This window comes from Crocuta crocuta, unplaced genomic scaffold (genome assembly GCF_008692635.1).
Source record: "Crocuta crocuta isolate KB4526 unplaced genomic scaffold, BGI_CrCroc_1.0 scaffold130, whole genome shotgun sequence".
Taxonomy (NCBI): Eukaryota; Metazoa; Chordata; class Mammalia; order Carnivora; family Hyaenidae; genus Crocuta; species Crocuta crocuta.
The window spans coordinates 2,500,385-2,515,549 of NW_027527920.1; the positions used below are offsets into that span (position 1 = coordinate 2,500,385).

At 42.5% G+C, this 15,165-nt stretch overlaps 1 protein-coding gene and 2 pseudogenes across 2 annotated transcripts; 1 reads left to right on the forward strand and 2 right to left on the reverse strand.

The window, feature by feature from the left end:
• Positions 1 to 361: 361 nt before the first annotated feature.
• Positions 362 to 10,129, reverse strand: LOC144216673 (transmembrane protein 202-like). 2 transcript variants are annotated; one of them, XM_077746110.1, is made up of 5 exons: positions 10,022 to 10,129; positions 9,547 to 9,802; positions 1,715 to 1,864; positions 1,243 to 1,374; positions 362 to 766 (listed from the first exon to the last, which is right to left on the reverse strand). In XM_077746110.1, exons 1-5 carry the CDS (start codon positions 10,100 to 10,102, stop codon positions 570 to 572), a joined length of 816 nt encoding a protein of 271 aa, XP_077602236.1. In that variant the 5' UTR covers positions 10,103 to 10,129; the 3' UTR covers positions 362 to 569. The 2 variants fall into 2 exon arrangements, with proteins under 2 accessions (XP_077602236.1, XP_077602230.1); XM_077746104.1 differs by having other exon boundaries at positions 9,547 to 9,826; positions 10,022 to 10,052.
• Positions 7,760 to 8,155, reverse strand: LOC144218922 (small ribosomal subunit protein uS8 pseudogene; annotated as a pseudogene).
• Positions 10,130 to 13,353: 3,224 nt separating the features above from the next.
• LOC144219014 (NADH dehydrogenase (ubiquinone) complex I, assembly factor 6-like) lies at positions 13,354 to 14,920 on the forward strand (annotated as a pseudogene).
• The last annotated feature ends 245 nt before the right edge of the window (positions 14,921 to 15,165 follow it).

Below are 15,165 nucleotides of genomic sequence, written 5' to 3' on the forward strand. Positions count from 1 at the left end.
TAATAAAGAAAATTTCAAGCAGAATTAGATGACATCTTTCTCTAGATGACATTTTTCTCTATGAATCATTCTGCTGTGCAAGATCCCTGATGCCCAAAGAGATCTCTGATCCACACACTGCATCTACTGTTAGATTCTTTCATTCATGATTCTAACCACAGATGCTTTCTCTTAGAAATGTTTTCTTGGGGTGTCTGAGTGGCTCAGTTGGCTAAGTGCCCGACTTTGGCTCAGGTCATGATCTCAAGGTTCATGAGTGCAAGCCCTGCATTAGGCTCTGTGCTGACAGTGAGGAGCCTGCTTGGGATTCTCTCTCTGCCCCTCTCATTCTCTCTCTCTCTTAAAAATAAATAAACTTAAACAAATTTTAAGTGGATTTTTATTATTTTCTTTCTATATCTATAATACATATCTTGGATCCAGTACACACTAAAGATAGTTTTACTGCTATCTCCTTCAAGTGACATGGACATGACATTAGGAGAGTTTCCTAGAATCTGCACAATCATTTCCAACTCAGCCTTTCCTCCATTTTTACAACAAGCAGTAATTGGGTTTTCGTAACACCATCACGGTTCTGCTTCAGGGGTTGTTTTCTCTTCCTCAGTTGAAGCTTCCATATCAGATCTTAACCCTTCATCTTCAGCAGCTAATTCTTTGGTCACTGGACCAACCCCCAGCCTTGACTTCTCTGTGGGATTTGCATTGACATTTCGATCAAGGGGAGGAAATCTGAAAGTTATGTAGTTGAGGAAGGAGATGATCCCTAAAGGAGGAGAAGAATTTGTGGTGAGTTTCAGGAGACAGATGGATTTTTTGGCTTTCAAAATTCTTATTGATGCTTCAGAAGAGGTTTTAAAGGCCTCTTCTTAGTGAAGCCAACCCTTCTCTCCCCTGGTGGAGTTACTTTACTCTCCTATGCTCTCATTGCATTACAGTATTTCTCATGTGGCAAAGACAAAGCTTGAACCTCCTAGGTTCAAATAACAGTTCCACAACTTTCTTTCTGGTCTTAGGCAAGTCACTCAACCTGTGCATGCCACAGTTAATGGTAGAATAGGTTACTAAATCTAGGTTCCCAGACTTCAAAATCCATGCTTTCTTCACCATACCATGCTGCCTCTCCATGTATAAATGTTCTGAATAGGAATAGTCATTTTTTCTATTTCTCCTCAATTCTACTCGCTTTCAAGAAGTGGTTTCTTCTTCTATCCTCTAGCATAAAGCAGGGGACTAACTCACCAGAAAACGTGTATAAGAAGTCACTCCACCAATTAATATGATAGGTCCACAGGAGATCTGGCTCCAAGGCATCCTTAGTATGCCTGTAAACCTGTGCCAGAAATAGCACGAGGCAGAGGAGCAAGGAGATGGCTAGGACCAAAAGAAAAGATGTCACAACCCATCAGTGTCTTCGGTCTGCCTTGACCCCCCCGCCCCCAAATCTTCTGCTACTTCCAGATGCCATATGCATGGCAGGATTAAAATTTAGGGATTAGCTAAAATGGGAAAGAGAAAGGGGCATCTCCCTCCCCTCTGGTATAAGTCAGCTAAGATGTGTTTTATGCAGTAAGACAGGGCCGGAAGCCGGCAACTTGATGTGATACTGAAGAAGAGGAAAGGGACAAGAAAAAAAGAATAAAAAGCTCCACAGAGAAACTTGGTTCATTTGACAGTTTTACCCTGGGATTACCCTGCCAGTCTAGGTCTGTACCTGAGATGAAGCTGAGTATGGATACCTTCAGATCCAAGTTGGTGGTCATACTTCCTCTTCTAGGCAGGCAAGAGGTGATGAGCCAGGAAAGGGCAACAAGTATAGAGAAGATAGAGATGAGGAAGAAAGTCCTGGAATATTGAAGGTAATCTGTCAAGGACAATGAGAAAGAAAAGGCTTGGTTAGTCCAGCAGGGGGCCTCTCTTAAGAAAACCAGACAGTTGTAGAGAAGGGCGTGAGGTCTAGGGAGGATGAAGCAGAGCTTGCTATGTGGTATCTAGGGCATAAATAAGGATCTTATCTCCAAGCTTTTCTTTTTGTTTTTCTTCAAGTTTATTTATTTATTTGAGAGAGAGAGAGAGCACATGCATGGCAGGGGCATAGAGAGAGAGGGAGAGAGACAATCCCAAGCAGGCTCCGAGCTATTAGTGCTGAGTCCGACACGGGGCTAGAGCTCACAAACCGTAAGATCATGACCTGAGCTGAAATGAAGAGGTGGACACTTAACTGACTGAGCCACCCAGGCACCCATTTCCCAGTTCTTCATTGATACTTGGAATTTATTTACGGTGATTGCCTTCACCGTAAAACTAAATATACAAGTAGTACTAGGTGCATTAACACGTTAACTTAGACATAAACTAGCTTATAGGAGACATGACTCCAACATTACAACACAGATTAAAACATTTTCTTGTTCTTAATTCTAATTCTAAAAGTAATACATGGGTGCACCTGGGTGGCTCAGTCGGTTAAGCGTCCAGCTTTGGCTCAGGTCATGATCTCACAGTTCATGGGTTCAAGCCCCGTGTGGGGCTCTGTGCTGACAGTTCAGAGCCTGAGGGTGCTTCAGATTCTTTGTCTCCCTCTCTCTCTGCCCCTCTCCTGCTCATGCTCTGTCTCTCAAAAATCAGTAAACATTAAAAAAGCTTTTTTAAATAAATAAAAGTAATACATGTTCAATATAAGGGAAAAAAATCAGCCACAATCCCACTGCCTAGAGGCAGCTACTGTTAGCATTTTATATTATTTCTTTCAGTATTTTTCTACCCTCTGTACTGAGTTGATATGATACTGAATATCAAGTGAATTTTTCTAAAGATTATATGGGAAGATTTTCCCCCAAATCACCTGTTGTAAACATCATTTTTATTCTTTTAATTTTTAAAATGTTTATTTATTTATTTATTTATTTATTTATTTTTGAGAGAGATAAAGAGAGAGAGCTCCATCCCACAAACCGTGAGATCATGACCTGAGCTGAAATTGAGAGCTGGTCACTTAACCAACTGAGGCACTCAGGCACCACTGTAAATATCATTTTTAGTGTTAGTTTCCTGAGGAAAGAGCCTAAGTGTCCATCAACAGATGAATGGATCAAGAAGATGTGGTTTATCTATACCATGGAATACTACATGGCAATGAGAAACAATGAAATCTGGCCATGTGTAGCAACATGGATGGACCTTGAGGGTGTTATGCTGAGCGAAATAAGTCAGGCAGAGAAGGACAAATATCATATGTTTGCACGTATAGGAGGATTAGGAGGAACTTGACGGAGGAACAAGGGGGAGAAGAAGGGCGGAAATGGTGGGGGAAAGGGAGAGAGGCAAACCATGAGAGACTCTTGAATGCTGACAAAAACTGAGGACTGATGGATGTGGGGGGGGGGGGGGATGGGCATGGAGGAGGACACTTGTGGGGATGAGCACTGAGTGTTATGTGGAAACTAATTTGACAATAAACTATTAAAAAAAAAAAAATATCATTTTTAATGGTTACCAAAGAGCTTATCATATTAACATATTTTATTTAATGATTTAGCCATTGTTGGACATGTAATTTGTTTCTATTTGTTTTTTCTCTTTCAAATAGATCTGGGTTGTACAGGCCTTGTCTTGTATATGACTACAAAATCAAGTCCCATTTACTTGAATTCCTCTCTTGTAATGATTTCAAGACCAAATTTTCTGGATTGCAGGAATTTAAAACCCAAAGAATATCTTTTTTTTTTTTTTTCCTGAGAGTCTCTCAAGGCCCTGCCTCACATTTGCTGAGAGAGAGATCTGCTCAAGTCCTTTTGCTCAAAAGCCCTTACCCAAATGCCAGAACACTACTTCTCCTCTCATCTCCTGGCTCCAGATCTTTGCTCTCTGAAGATTGGACGTTGGTAAGAGAGAAGAAGGGACATGCTAAACATTACTTACTCCTACCACCTCCCTAATACAAAACAGATCCTTCCCTTGACTTCCACAGCAATGTTTTAAGATACATGCACCCAGTATTTATAGCAGTATTACCTACAATAGCCAAATTATGGAAACCGTCCAAGTGTCAAGTATCTATCGACTGATGAATGCATACAGATGTGGTATGTATGTATGTACACACACCCACCCTCCCCCCCACACACACATGGAGGAATATTACTCAGTCATAAAAAGGAATGAAATCTGGTCATTTGCAATGACATGGATGGAACTAGAGAGTATTATGTTAAGTGAAATTAGCCAGAGAAAGACAAATACTCACATAATTTCCACAGTCCCCCACAAGACCTAGCAACCCTTGCCTATAACCCTGGATCTTTGCCTATAGTCCCCCAATTATAGCTAATTGGACCAACAAAGAGGATCTGACTCATGTTGGACCAATTTGATTCTTATGCTTGGAAATTTGGATTTGAGACTGATTCATGCTAATTCCTCTTTTCCTTGTTTGAGCCAAGAAGATACAAAGCTAGATTGGGATCTCACTTTTTGGGATCTGCACACTAACAAAACAAGAAAAACTGAGCTGTAGTGATAAAACAAAGTATAAACAAAGATGAGTGACACAGCAGCTCTAGAGAGACTGAGTGACTAGCAGACTTGATTTTCTTAGTCTGAGACCCCAATCGCTTCTGGAATTTCCTAAGGTACAGCATACTTCTTGTCTTTGGGAGTCTATGAGATTCTTCTGAATGAGTAAGTTCACTCTATATTTATACTAGTTCAAATGAAATATGATCATTAAAACACAAAGTGCACTAAGATTTCCAGAGTAAGTCCTATCTAAGATATGTCACAGCCTGGTCTTTCTTCTACCATGAGAGGAAGACTTGACTTCGTGTTTTTCTTACAGTCTTCTCTGTTTTGGCACCTCATCTCCTGAAACTACATGAACAAGATCACTCACAACTCCAGAGGAACAACTAAAGATTTGCAGCATAGAATAGTCTAACCCCAAAAGGAAGCCAGTCTACTAGTCATAATTATACACAACTAATTATCTGACCAAACTAAACACTTAACTCCATAGTATAAAATGGCTGCATTTGGTTGACTTCATAGTTTTTTTTCTAATTTATTGAACAAAACAAACATCCTAAAGCTGAATTCAAGCCTCCTTCTCCTATAAGACCAAAAGCTATTTCAGCTTTTAAACATCAGTTTTTACAGTAGCTTGTCAAAGTTGCAAAGATCTTAGGACCTAAGTTGCAAAAAGGCCCTACTTGTCAGTAATAAGCTTTGGTCCATGGAAAGAATATTCCTAGATATAAGGAATACCTACGTAGGTCACCTGTATCCAAATACTGCTTAAGATTTCCTTAGCAATATTCTTTGATGGCCTTGGTTTGCAGGAATAGCAAGGCAAACCTCCCAGGTTACTAAAGGCAATGAAGCTAATGCCCTGGGAAGAGATAGGATGTCAAGTCTCAATTTGGAGAGGAAGAAGTCCAAATCACGTGAAAAGCTTGGTAAGATCCTTGCCAGTGTTCTCAGGATCATCCCAGTCAGTGATTCTGTACTTCAGAGCACCATCGGGTAGGACATAAAACCTACCAAGACTGAAAGGGATACTACCCTACCGAAAAGCAGTAATGATACTCAGTGAATTAAGAACACTCATCATTTGGTAGTTTGGGGTGGATAGGATCTCCTTCTATTGTTATGAAAGTAAAACTTGATCCAGGAGGTTTTAGAAAGTGAGAGGGGCAGGGCTATAAGCCACCTTGCTCTTGTGAATAAATAAGCTTAATTAACATTAGATGCGCTTTTCCTTTACAGCTGTTGACACTCTGGAAGAAATCAATGGGGGCAGCCAAGATGATGTGAGAAGAAAGAAGCGTAGGAGAGAAGCCAGCCATAGGAAAAGCTAAGCACCTAGTACTCAGCTGTGTCAGAGAGATTTGGGGGTGGGATTCCTCTTACTGCACCCGAGTTCCTTCAGCAAAAATCAAAGCCAGGATAGGGAGGCAGTGCTCCAAAAGGATCTATCTCCTTTTAACTATGAAGGAGCTAGACTGAGTGCAGGTGGGGTTGGCTATGGATTTTGAGAATGAAGAAGGTACTGCTGAGGAGTCAGCCCACTTATTTAGTCCAATCTAAACCTCCATGCTATTGCCATTGTATTTTTATTCCAGTCACATTAGGCCAAGATAAAATTTCCCCAGCCTCATGGAAAAGAAGGTGGTTTTGGAATTCAAAAGTTGGAGACCTAGCACCTGGGAGAGGCAGCTGTGAAATCAGCATAGGATTTAGGTCCCTCACACAGCTTGGCCTTATTGTGCAATGGTTTTCAGACTCTGGCTCTGAAGGGTCCAGTGCTTTGACTAAAAGACCTAGTCTTTTTCTCCCAGTCTTCCAAATGTTTCTAGTTACTGTCTATGGCAAAACATTCCTTTATATTATGGTTTGATCTCACCTATGCTACAGACGAGTTAACAGAAGGGTCTGTTCTACACTTGAGAACTAGCAATAAAAGTGAAGAATGGTGTCCACTACTTCCCACCCCTTCTCCATTTTGTTAGCAACTGCTACAGCAGAGTCTATCAATCACCCAGAACCAGGTGAAAGCAGAGGCAGAGGCACAATGGTCTAATGTGACTCCACGACAGAGGAACAAGAGCACACACATTCTTGAGGCCACCTTAGAGAGTCCCCGTGACACTCACAGAAATGACAGGGGGTACTGTGGGAAAGGGGGCTAAATTCTTGCCATCAGTAGGTAAAAGTTTAAAGTTCTTGGATTTGGACAATAGTGTTTTGGGCAATAATAACATATTATTATAGCAAATTAGTTAAGAGCCGAACATACTCATGACATTTGGGGAATTCATTATGAGAATTGCAGACTACTTACTGATCCTAGAATTAGGACTAGTTAACATTGCAAACAGGGTAGATACTTGACTTAAAGTTGCCTAAAGGACTCAGGTGACCACCTCTAAATCATCAACAGTTGGCCTCAAAGGTAAATTCCAGGTTCTCAGAAATAAACTATTTGCTACTGTAAGTGACAAAATTCCAAGAATTTGACTCATTAAAAATTTAAGTAATCATTTTTAAGTCCTAAATTTTACCTGGGCATGATTATATAAATATGATTGCAGCTTAATTTTTATGCCTATATCGTTTCTCCATTTATCTAGAAATCTCTGGATACACATAATCATATTGCTTTGGTTTTAGCCATTTACATGGTCCCCAGTGTATATGAGAGTGTCCATCATTGTGTATAAGCATTTAAAAATCTCTGCTAGGGGCGCCTGGGTGACTCAGTCGGTTAAGCATCCAACTTTGGTTCAGGTCATGATCTCATGGTTTGTGGGTTCGAGCCCCGCGTCGGGCTCTGTGCTGACAGCTAGCTCAGAGCCTGGAGCCTGTTTCAGATTCTGTATCTCCCTCTCTTTCTGATCCTCCTCTGTTCACACTGTCTCTCTCTCTCTCAGAAATAAATAAAACAGTAAAAAAAATTAAAAAAATAAAAAATAAATAAAAATCTCTGCTAATGTCATGTTTGAAAAATCTTATCTTACTGTTCATTTGATTTGCCTTCCTTTAATGATTGATTATGGTTAAAATAGTTTTACCTATGTTTATTAAACATTTTTAGTCTTCTGTGAATTTTGCCTCGTTATCAAGGATTTATTTATTTGAGTATTTGCCTTTTTATTAATAATACTTTTTCTAACTATCAAGGCCATTAGCCTTTCTTTTTTATTTTTTATTAAAAAAATTTTTTTCCAGTGAGGAATTTTATTTGTATGAATGTATTACATCCCTAGAAAAAGAATCCCCCCAGGATTTTCCCTCCTGTGTGTTTTTGTCTTGCTTCTTCATGGTCCATGATGCCAGCTGAGGTTGTCAGTACAATGAAACCAAACTGGCGGGACCGGAGCAGATTATTCTGCCATTTTTCTAGATCTTTGAGTTGTACATCAAACCTGGGGCTGATCAGTCCACACTTGTTTAACCTGTTTGTGAGATTCACAACAATTTTCCCAGTTCTGTGATCATCGATGATTTCAAATTCGCCAATGTAACTATGCTTCATCATCACAGTCAGAAATCAGACTATGGCTTTGGAGCATGGCTTGGTAAGAACCTGGCATTTGCCTCTCTTTTCAGCATTGTTAACGCTCTTGAGTGCGTCTGCCAGGACATTCATGCGCACCATTGTGGTGGCAGGGGAAAATGGTGGAAAGAGGACAGGGCTAAAAAAATTTCTTAACCATATATTTATTTTTGAGAGATAGAGACAAAGCATGAGCACAGGAGGGGCAGAGAGAAAGGGAGACACAGAATCCAAAGCACACTCTAGGTTCTGAGCTGTCAGCACAGAGCCTAATGTGGGGCTTGACCCTATGAACTATGAGATCATGACTTGAGCCAAAGTTGGCACTTAACCAACTGAGCCACCCAGGTGTCCCAAGGCCATTAGCCTTTTACCTTTCATATTTGTTGAAAATATTTTCCTTAGTTTTTCTTTTAAGTTGAAGATGGAATTGAATTGTCTGCCTACCTTTGATTTTAGTTCCTTCTCAAGATTTTGTGTTCGGGTGCTGCCTTTGACTTCCACATGTCGTAGATGCTCCAGCTCAGGTGTGAGCCTAAGTGCAACCCCCTCAACCCCACCTCCAGCATCTGGGACCTCTGCTTATCTGTATCTCTTGGGGATAATAGGAAAACTGTTTAGTGTAGTTCTGTCTTTCCTCTAAGTCTTGTTTCTAATTGAAAACCTCATATGCTAAAACATAAAAAAAAATTTTTTAAAAGGGGGGGGCACCTGGGTGGCTCAGTCAATTAAGCATCTGACTTTGGCTCAGGTCATGATCTCACGGTCTGTGAGCTTGAGCCCCACATCAGGCTCTGTGCTGACAGCACGAGCAGGGGAGGGGCAGAGAGAGAGGGGGAGACACAGAATGTGTCTCCCCCTCTCTCTCTGCCCCTCCCCTGCTCGTGCTCTGCTCGTGCTCTGTCTCTCTTGCTCTCAAAAATAAATAAAACATAAAAAAAATTTTCTTAAAGAAAACCTCATATGCATATGGAAACTTCTAGCCCTAGAAACTTATTTTTCCGTGTTTTATATTGCATTTTCAGATCTGCTTAAGTTCACATAAAATTTGACATTAATAATTTACTCTAAATAGCTAGCATTTGTTATACCCCATATCGAACATGCATTTACATTTACAGTTGGCAGAAGAACACGCTGACCTTAAAAGTTAAATCTGATGGAGGCTGAGACACCTTGCTTTGTTTCCTGGTTCTGATCAATTACATCAATTTCTGCAAGTGACATTAGAATACCAATCACACTGCTTCACAGTGACAGCCTGTAAAGGCCCAATGGGTTCTTCCCAGAGAGTAAAGAGAGTATCAGGTACTAAAAAAGTCACACTGAGAACATCAAAGAAAAGGATGGTTACATTCACAATTTGGCTGAGACCCATCCTGAACTTGGAGAGGTGAGGGCAAAGAGATCTTGGAGGAGGAAAGAGGAAGGGCCAATGTGACAGAAAGCTCTGGAACTGTGGGGCCTGTGGTGTTTAATTTGGTGGAACTCACAGGGTGGTTTGGGTGTGTGGCTCCAGCACAGCTCATGGTTGCATGTGATCCAGAGTCCTGCGTAGAGCTCAAAGCCATTCTTGATCACCAGGAACTGCACCCAGTTCAGCGGGGACATGCAGATCACCATTAGGAAACCAAAACCACACAGGCTGCCACAGAACGTTCGGATGTAGATGTGTGCCTGATTCACGTGCTGCTGCCGCCTCTGAGGTGGCATCGAGGCATTCGGATATTTGCTGACGGGGAGCGTAGGCTACAAGGATGAGGGAAATATTGCCTACCCAGAAAGATAACCATTGATCCCAGGGTCACCTACTCAACTCTACCTTAAGTGTCCCCATGTGGGCTTGATCTGTGGCTGTCTATCCCTACCCAGGGAGATCTTTTCTCTATCTTTAGGATACTCTGTCTAGGCCCACCTTTAAGTAAGTCCTCTTCCTCCCATCTGACCTACAATTAGGTACTTCCTCACCCTTTGGTAGTACCGGTTCCCCTTAATTTTGGGAACCTTAGGATTATAGAAGGTCAAGGCCATTTGTTCCCTGCCCTCCATCTTGGCAGCCAGTTCACTTTCTAACTGCCACGGAATTTGTCTCAGCACCTCCCACTTGTGCTGGCAGAATCAAAATGGGCCAGAACCCATGGCACAGATTCCATATCTGTTTCATATTCTGGGTCTAATCAGATCAGGGAAAAAATCATCACATTTTAATCAGGTGCATGTATATGTGATGTTCCCCACTCCTCCCTTCTCTTTCAACTCCTTTATTAAGTAAATCCACAAATATTTTGTCAGCAGGTGCTCTGTGTCAGGCTTTGTCTTCCTGGGAACATAAAGATGAATAAGACAGGGGTGCTTGGGTGGCTCAGTCGGTTGAGCGTCTGGCTTCAGCTCAGGTCATGATCTTGCCCTTCGTGGGTTCGAGCCCTGCGTCAGGCTCTGTGCTGACAGCTAGTCTGGAGCCTGTTTCAGATTCTGTATCTCCCTCTCTCTCTCTGACCCTCCCCTGCTCACGCTGTCTCTCTCTGTCAGAAATAAATAAAAGCATTAAAAAAAAAAAAAGATGAATAAGACACAGCTCCCTAATAGCAAATAAAAAAGTTAACTCAGGTGTCTTCGGGACTCAATAGCTTGTTGTTAAAATTCAAGACTACTACTACTAGTAGCCTGGCATTCACACTCTTGCCCCTCCACTAAGTGGAAGGCCCTGGGTGTGTCTCAATAGGCTCACGAACCAGTTTGTCTGCCATAGTTCATCATGCAGCATCCTCCCCTTTTCTTCCTTCCTTGTCAGGTTCCCTGTCTTCAATGCCCTCTACTCATGAAGCCATTCAAGGGTGCTACGGTCCTGCCACTGCCAGTGCTGACAGGGCTCACTGTGAAAATGCCAGTATCCCTAGCGCAGGGGGCTAGCAGCCTGTGTGCTGAAAGCTACCATTCACAACACTGCAGAGTGCTGGGTTCTGTGTGAAAGCGAGAATGGCCTTTTCCTGTTTCCACAGCCAGCACAGCTTGTGCCCAGAGTGGCTCAAAGTCTTCTTTTCAAATAACTCTCTCCGTGTTGGTCCTAACTCCTCTCCCCACAAGGGTTCAAAATCAGTCCAAGATGCTGAACAGATGCCATCCTGTTCCACATCATGGACATTTATTCAAATAAATGCCCAGTTGCATTGCCAGCTCTTGTTTTCCATGAACAGATAAACTCTGATTCCTAAATTTGGGCTGAGTCAGAATGCCCTATCACACTTTTCTCCTAGCATACCCTCTCCTCGCCCGCCCCAACCTGTCAAAACCTATATTTTATGTCAGCTGGTGGGAACAACTGGCAGTTAGATCATTTATATCCATGCTTTAGCGTGAAGCTCTCCCTCTCCAAAAGTGTTATTTGACTCTCTGTCTTCCAGGACTTAGCCTAGTGCCTGGGAAGAATAGTATTTAATGTTACACGAATGAATGAATGAGCAATATATTTTTAAATAAAGGACAGAGGTTGGTACAGAGGACAGAATGGTTAACATTGTCAGAGGAAAATTAGGGAAGATTTATTGGAAGAGGTGATGTATTCGCTGGATTTCCAGCTAAGGAATTTTCCAGGTGACAGAGGTGATGGGGCGTTTGAGGCAAAGAGAATGGTATGTCTCAAGGCAGGAAGCCATGGACAGCATGAAGTTCTTGGGACATTAGAAGCAATGTGGTTCTATCAGGTACAAACTCAAAAGTGAGGGTTGAGGGTTGTAGATATCGGCAAAAGCTAGATCACAAAGAGTCCTTTAGGCCATGCTATGCAATTATATTGTGAAGTCTCAATTGCTGTAATACGCTAGTGCTACTGGCATGATTACAGGAAAGATTTTTCCATCTGCAGCAAACTGGCTGTATGGCATGACTATTAGATGCACATGCATGCCTAGGGAACTAGACATTGGCATTGAATACACAGGCCTATATTTCAATCCCCATTCTAGCACTTATTTAAGAAGTTCCAATACTCACAGCTAGGTTCCTTGGGGAAGTTTCCTTAATCTCAATGAACATCAGTTTCTTAATCTCTAAAACTGGGTTAATAATCATTCCTGCCTCATTAGAATTTTTGTGAGGATTAGGGGCGCCTGGGTGGCTCAGTCATTTAAGCGTTTGACTTCGGCTCAGGTCATGATCTTACTGTTCGTGAGTTCAAGCCCTGCATCAGGCTCTGTGCTGACAGTTTAGAGGCTGGAGCCTACTTCAGATTCTGTGTCTCCCCCTCTCTCTGCCCCTCCCATGCTCACTCTCTGTCTCTCAATAGTAAATAAAACGTGGGGTGCCTGGGTGGCTCAGTCGGTTAAACGTCCGACTTCGGTTCAGGTCATGATCTCATGGTTCGTGTGTTTGAGCCCTGCATCGGGCTCTGTGCTGGCAGCTAGCTCAGAGCCTGGAGCCTGTCTTCGGATTCTGTGTCTCCCTCTCTCTCTGACCCTCCCCTGCTCACACTGTCTCTCTCTCTCTCTCTCAGAAATAAATAAAACATTTAAAAAATTAAAAGAAAAAATAAAACATTAAAAATATTTTTAAAAAAGAATTTTGTGAATGTTAAAAAAGATAACATGCATAAAGCTCTTAGTACAGTGCCTTCATAGGTGCTCAGTAAATACTATTATTATTTATTCTTTTTATAAAACATTTTTTAACTGTTTTATTTTTTGAGAGAGAGAGTGCAAGTATGGGAAGAGGGAGAGAGGGGGACAGATGATCTGAAGCAGGCTCTGTGCTGACAAGCTGACAGGCTGACAGCAGCAAGCCCTATGTGGGGTTCCAACTCATGACCCATGAGATGATGACCTGAGCCAAAGTCCAACACTCAACCAACTGAGCCACCCAGGTGCCCTTATTTTTTTTTAAGCTAATTTTTTTTTAGTAATCTCTACACCTGATGTGGGGCTCAAACTCATGACCTCGAGATCAAGAGTCTCATGACCACCCAACTAAGCCAGCCAGGCGACACCTATTATAATTTAAAAAAATTTTTTAATTGTTTTACTTCAGAGAGAGAGAGAGACAGCGTGAGCAGGGGAGTGTCAGAGAGAGGGAGGCACAGAATCTGAAACAGGCTCCAGGTCTGAGCTGGCAGTCAGCATAGAGCCCAAATGTGGGGCTCGAACCCACGAACCGTGAGATCATGACCTGAGCTGAAGTCGGACGCTTAACAAACTGAGCCACCCAGGCGCCCCTATAATTTTTTAAACTGTCTTGCTAAGTTTGCTTGAACATGGCCTTGGCACAGGGCACCCAAGACAGATGAAATACTACATGTTAGTGGATAGCATATGTCACCTGTCCGCACTTCACTAGCAGCACTAAACGAAAACATTACCGAAGAGACGATATTGATGAAAAGTGGGGTAGGAGGTCACTTTGTGAACAGTGTCTGATTGGTAATGACACAACTCTCTAGCTGTTGAAGAAACAGGTCAGGCAGCACTGGACAAAAGGTAGGATGTTCTGGCCCGCTGGGAACTTGCTAGGGCCTGGACACGTATGACAAAACATTATTCATGCATCACTGGTGACCGGGTATATTGCCATTTTCCCCACTTTAAAAAGCAATTTGGGGTTCCCGGCCTGTTTGGCAGCCACTACCCCAGAGCCTGCAGGGTCCAGGAGGAGCATGGCCGAGGCCACTGGATCTTGAGTCTCCAACGCCAACACAACACAACGTGGAGCTGCTGCAGAAACCAGATTATGGGGGCTATTTAGGCTCCCAGCCCCTCCCTGCAGAAGCCTGGAGCTCTGCTCTTGCACTGATGCCTTTTGCTGTGAACTGGTGCAGGCTGGTTAAGGACTCAGTCTCTGAGAAAACAATTGGACTGATGTGAATGCAGTTTTGGAAAAACACGTGGACGATGTATACTGCAACATTCCACCACAGCAGGCTGTAGCCAGTGAACTAGGGGAGGCACCGCAGAGGCAGGCCCCCCTCCTGGGCCCCACACTGACCTCGCAGAGCCCCAGGGGGAATGAAAAGTCCAGCCCCCACCACGGGAGACTGAGAAGAAGAAAAAGCTGCTGGGAAGCTGCTATCAAAAGACGTACTCTGGGAAAAGACGGCTTATGGAAATCATTAGTAAAGGAGACAAAATTTGGATGACGAAGCATATCATAACATCCAGGAACTGAAAAATTATGCTGAAAACACACAGAGCTCTCCTTTTCATTTAACACTAGAGATATTGTTGGGGAGCCTGGGTGGCTCAGTCAGTCAAGCATCCAACTGCGGCTCTGGTCATGATCTCACAGTTCATGAGTTTGAGCCCCACTTCAGGCTCTGCACTGACAGCTTAGAGCCTGGAGCCTGCTTCCGATTCTGTGTGTGTCTCTCTCTGCCCCTCCCCTGTTTGTGCTCTCTCTTGCTCTCTCTCTCAAAAATAAATAAACATTAAAAAAACACACTAGAAATATTGGGTAAAAAGGAACTTCATACAGATCATGCCATAAGTCACCCCGGTAAAGCACAAGGCATTGTCACATGCTTGAAAGCAACACCCTCTCATGGTACCAGAAAAAGGGTATTCCTTCCCTTGGATATTTGCATGAATGACAAATGCAATACATGGTGTTCCACAAGAGGATGTTCTACAGAAGAATTAAGATAAAAATGTGGGAGACGAAGTATGTGCCATTGTTAGCCCAGCACACTGGTGCTTAAAACACGCTAGGTCCTTCCACAAAAGAGTTCTTGTGAAAACATTCTCTGCTTTTCTTCAAGCTGCTCTGGAGGACTATTTAAAGAAAATTCAACAAGAGAATTTTTATATATTCCACCCATCTTTACAGCAGAAGAATGCATAACTTCCATTACCTGTGTATATTCAATCATGAAGACAAAGAACTTAAAATAATTTCATGGTATTGCAAAAGAAAAAAAGCAGTTTCGTTAGAAGAAAATAGAATAACATGTTTGTGACCTTGTAGGAGGCCAAGACTTGTTTTTATTTTTTTTAAATGTTTTATTTATTTCTAGGAGAGAGAGAGAGAGAGAGACAGCGTGAGCAGGGGAGGGTCAGAGAGAGAGGGAGTCACAGACTGAAACAGGCTCCAGGCTCTGAGCTGGCAGTCAGCACAGAGCCCGACACGGGGCT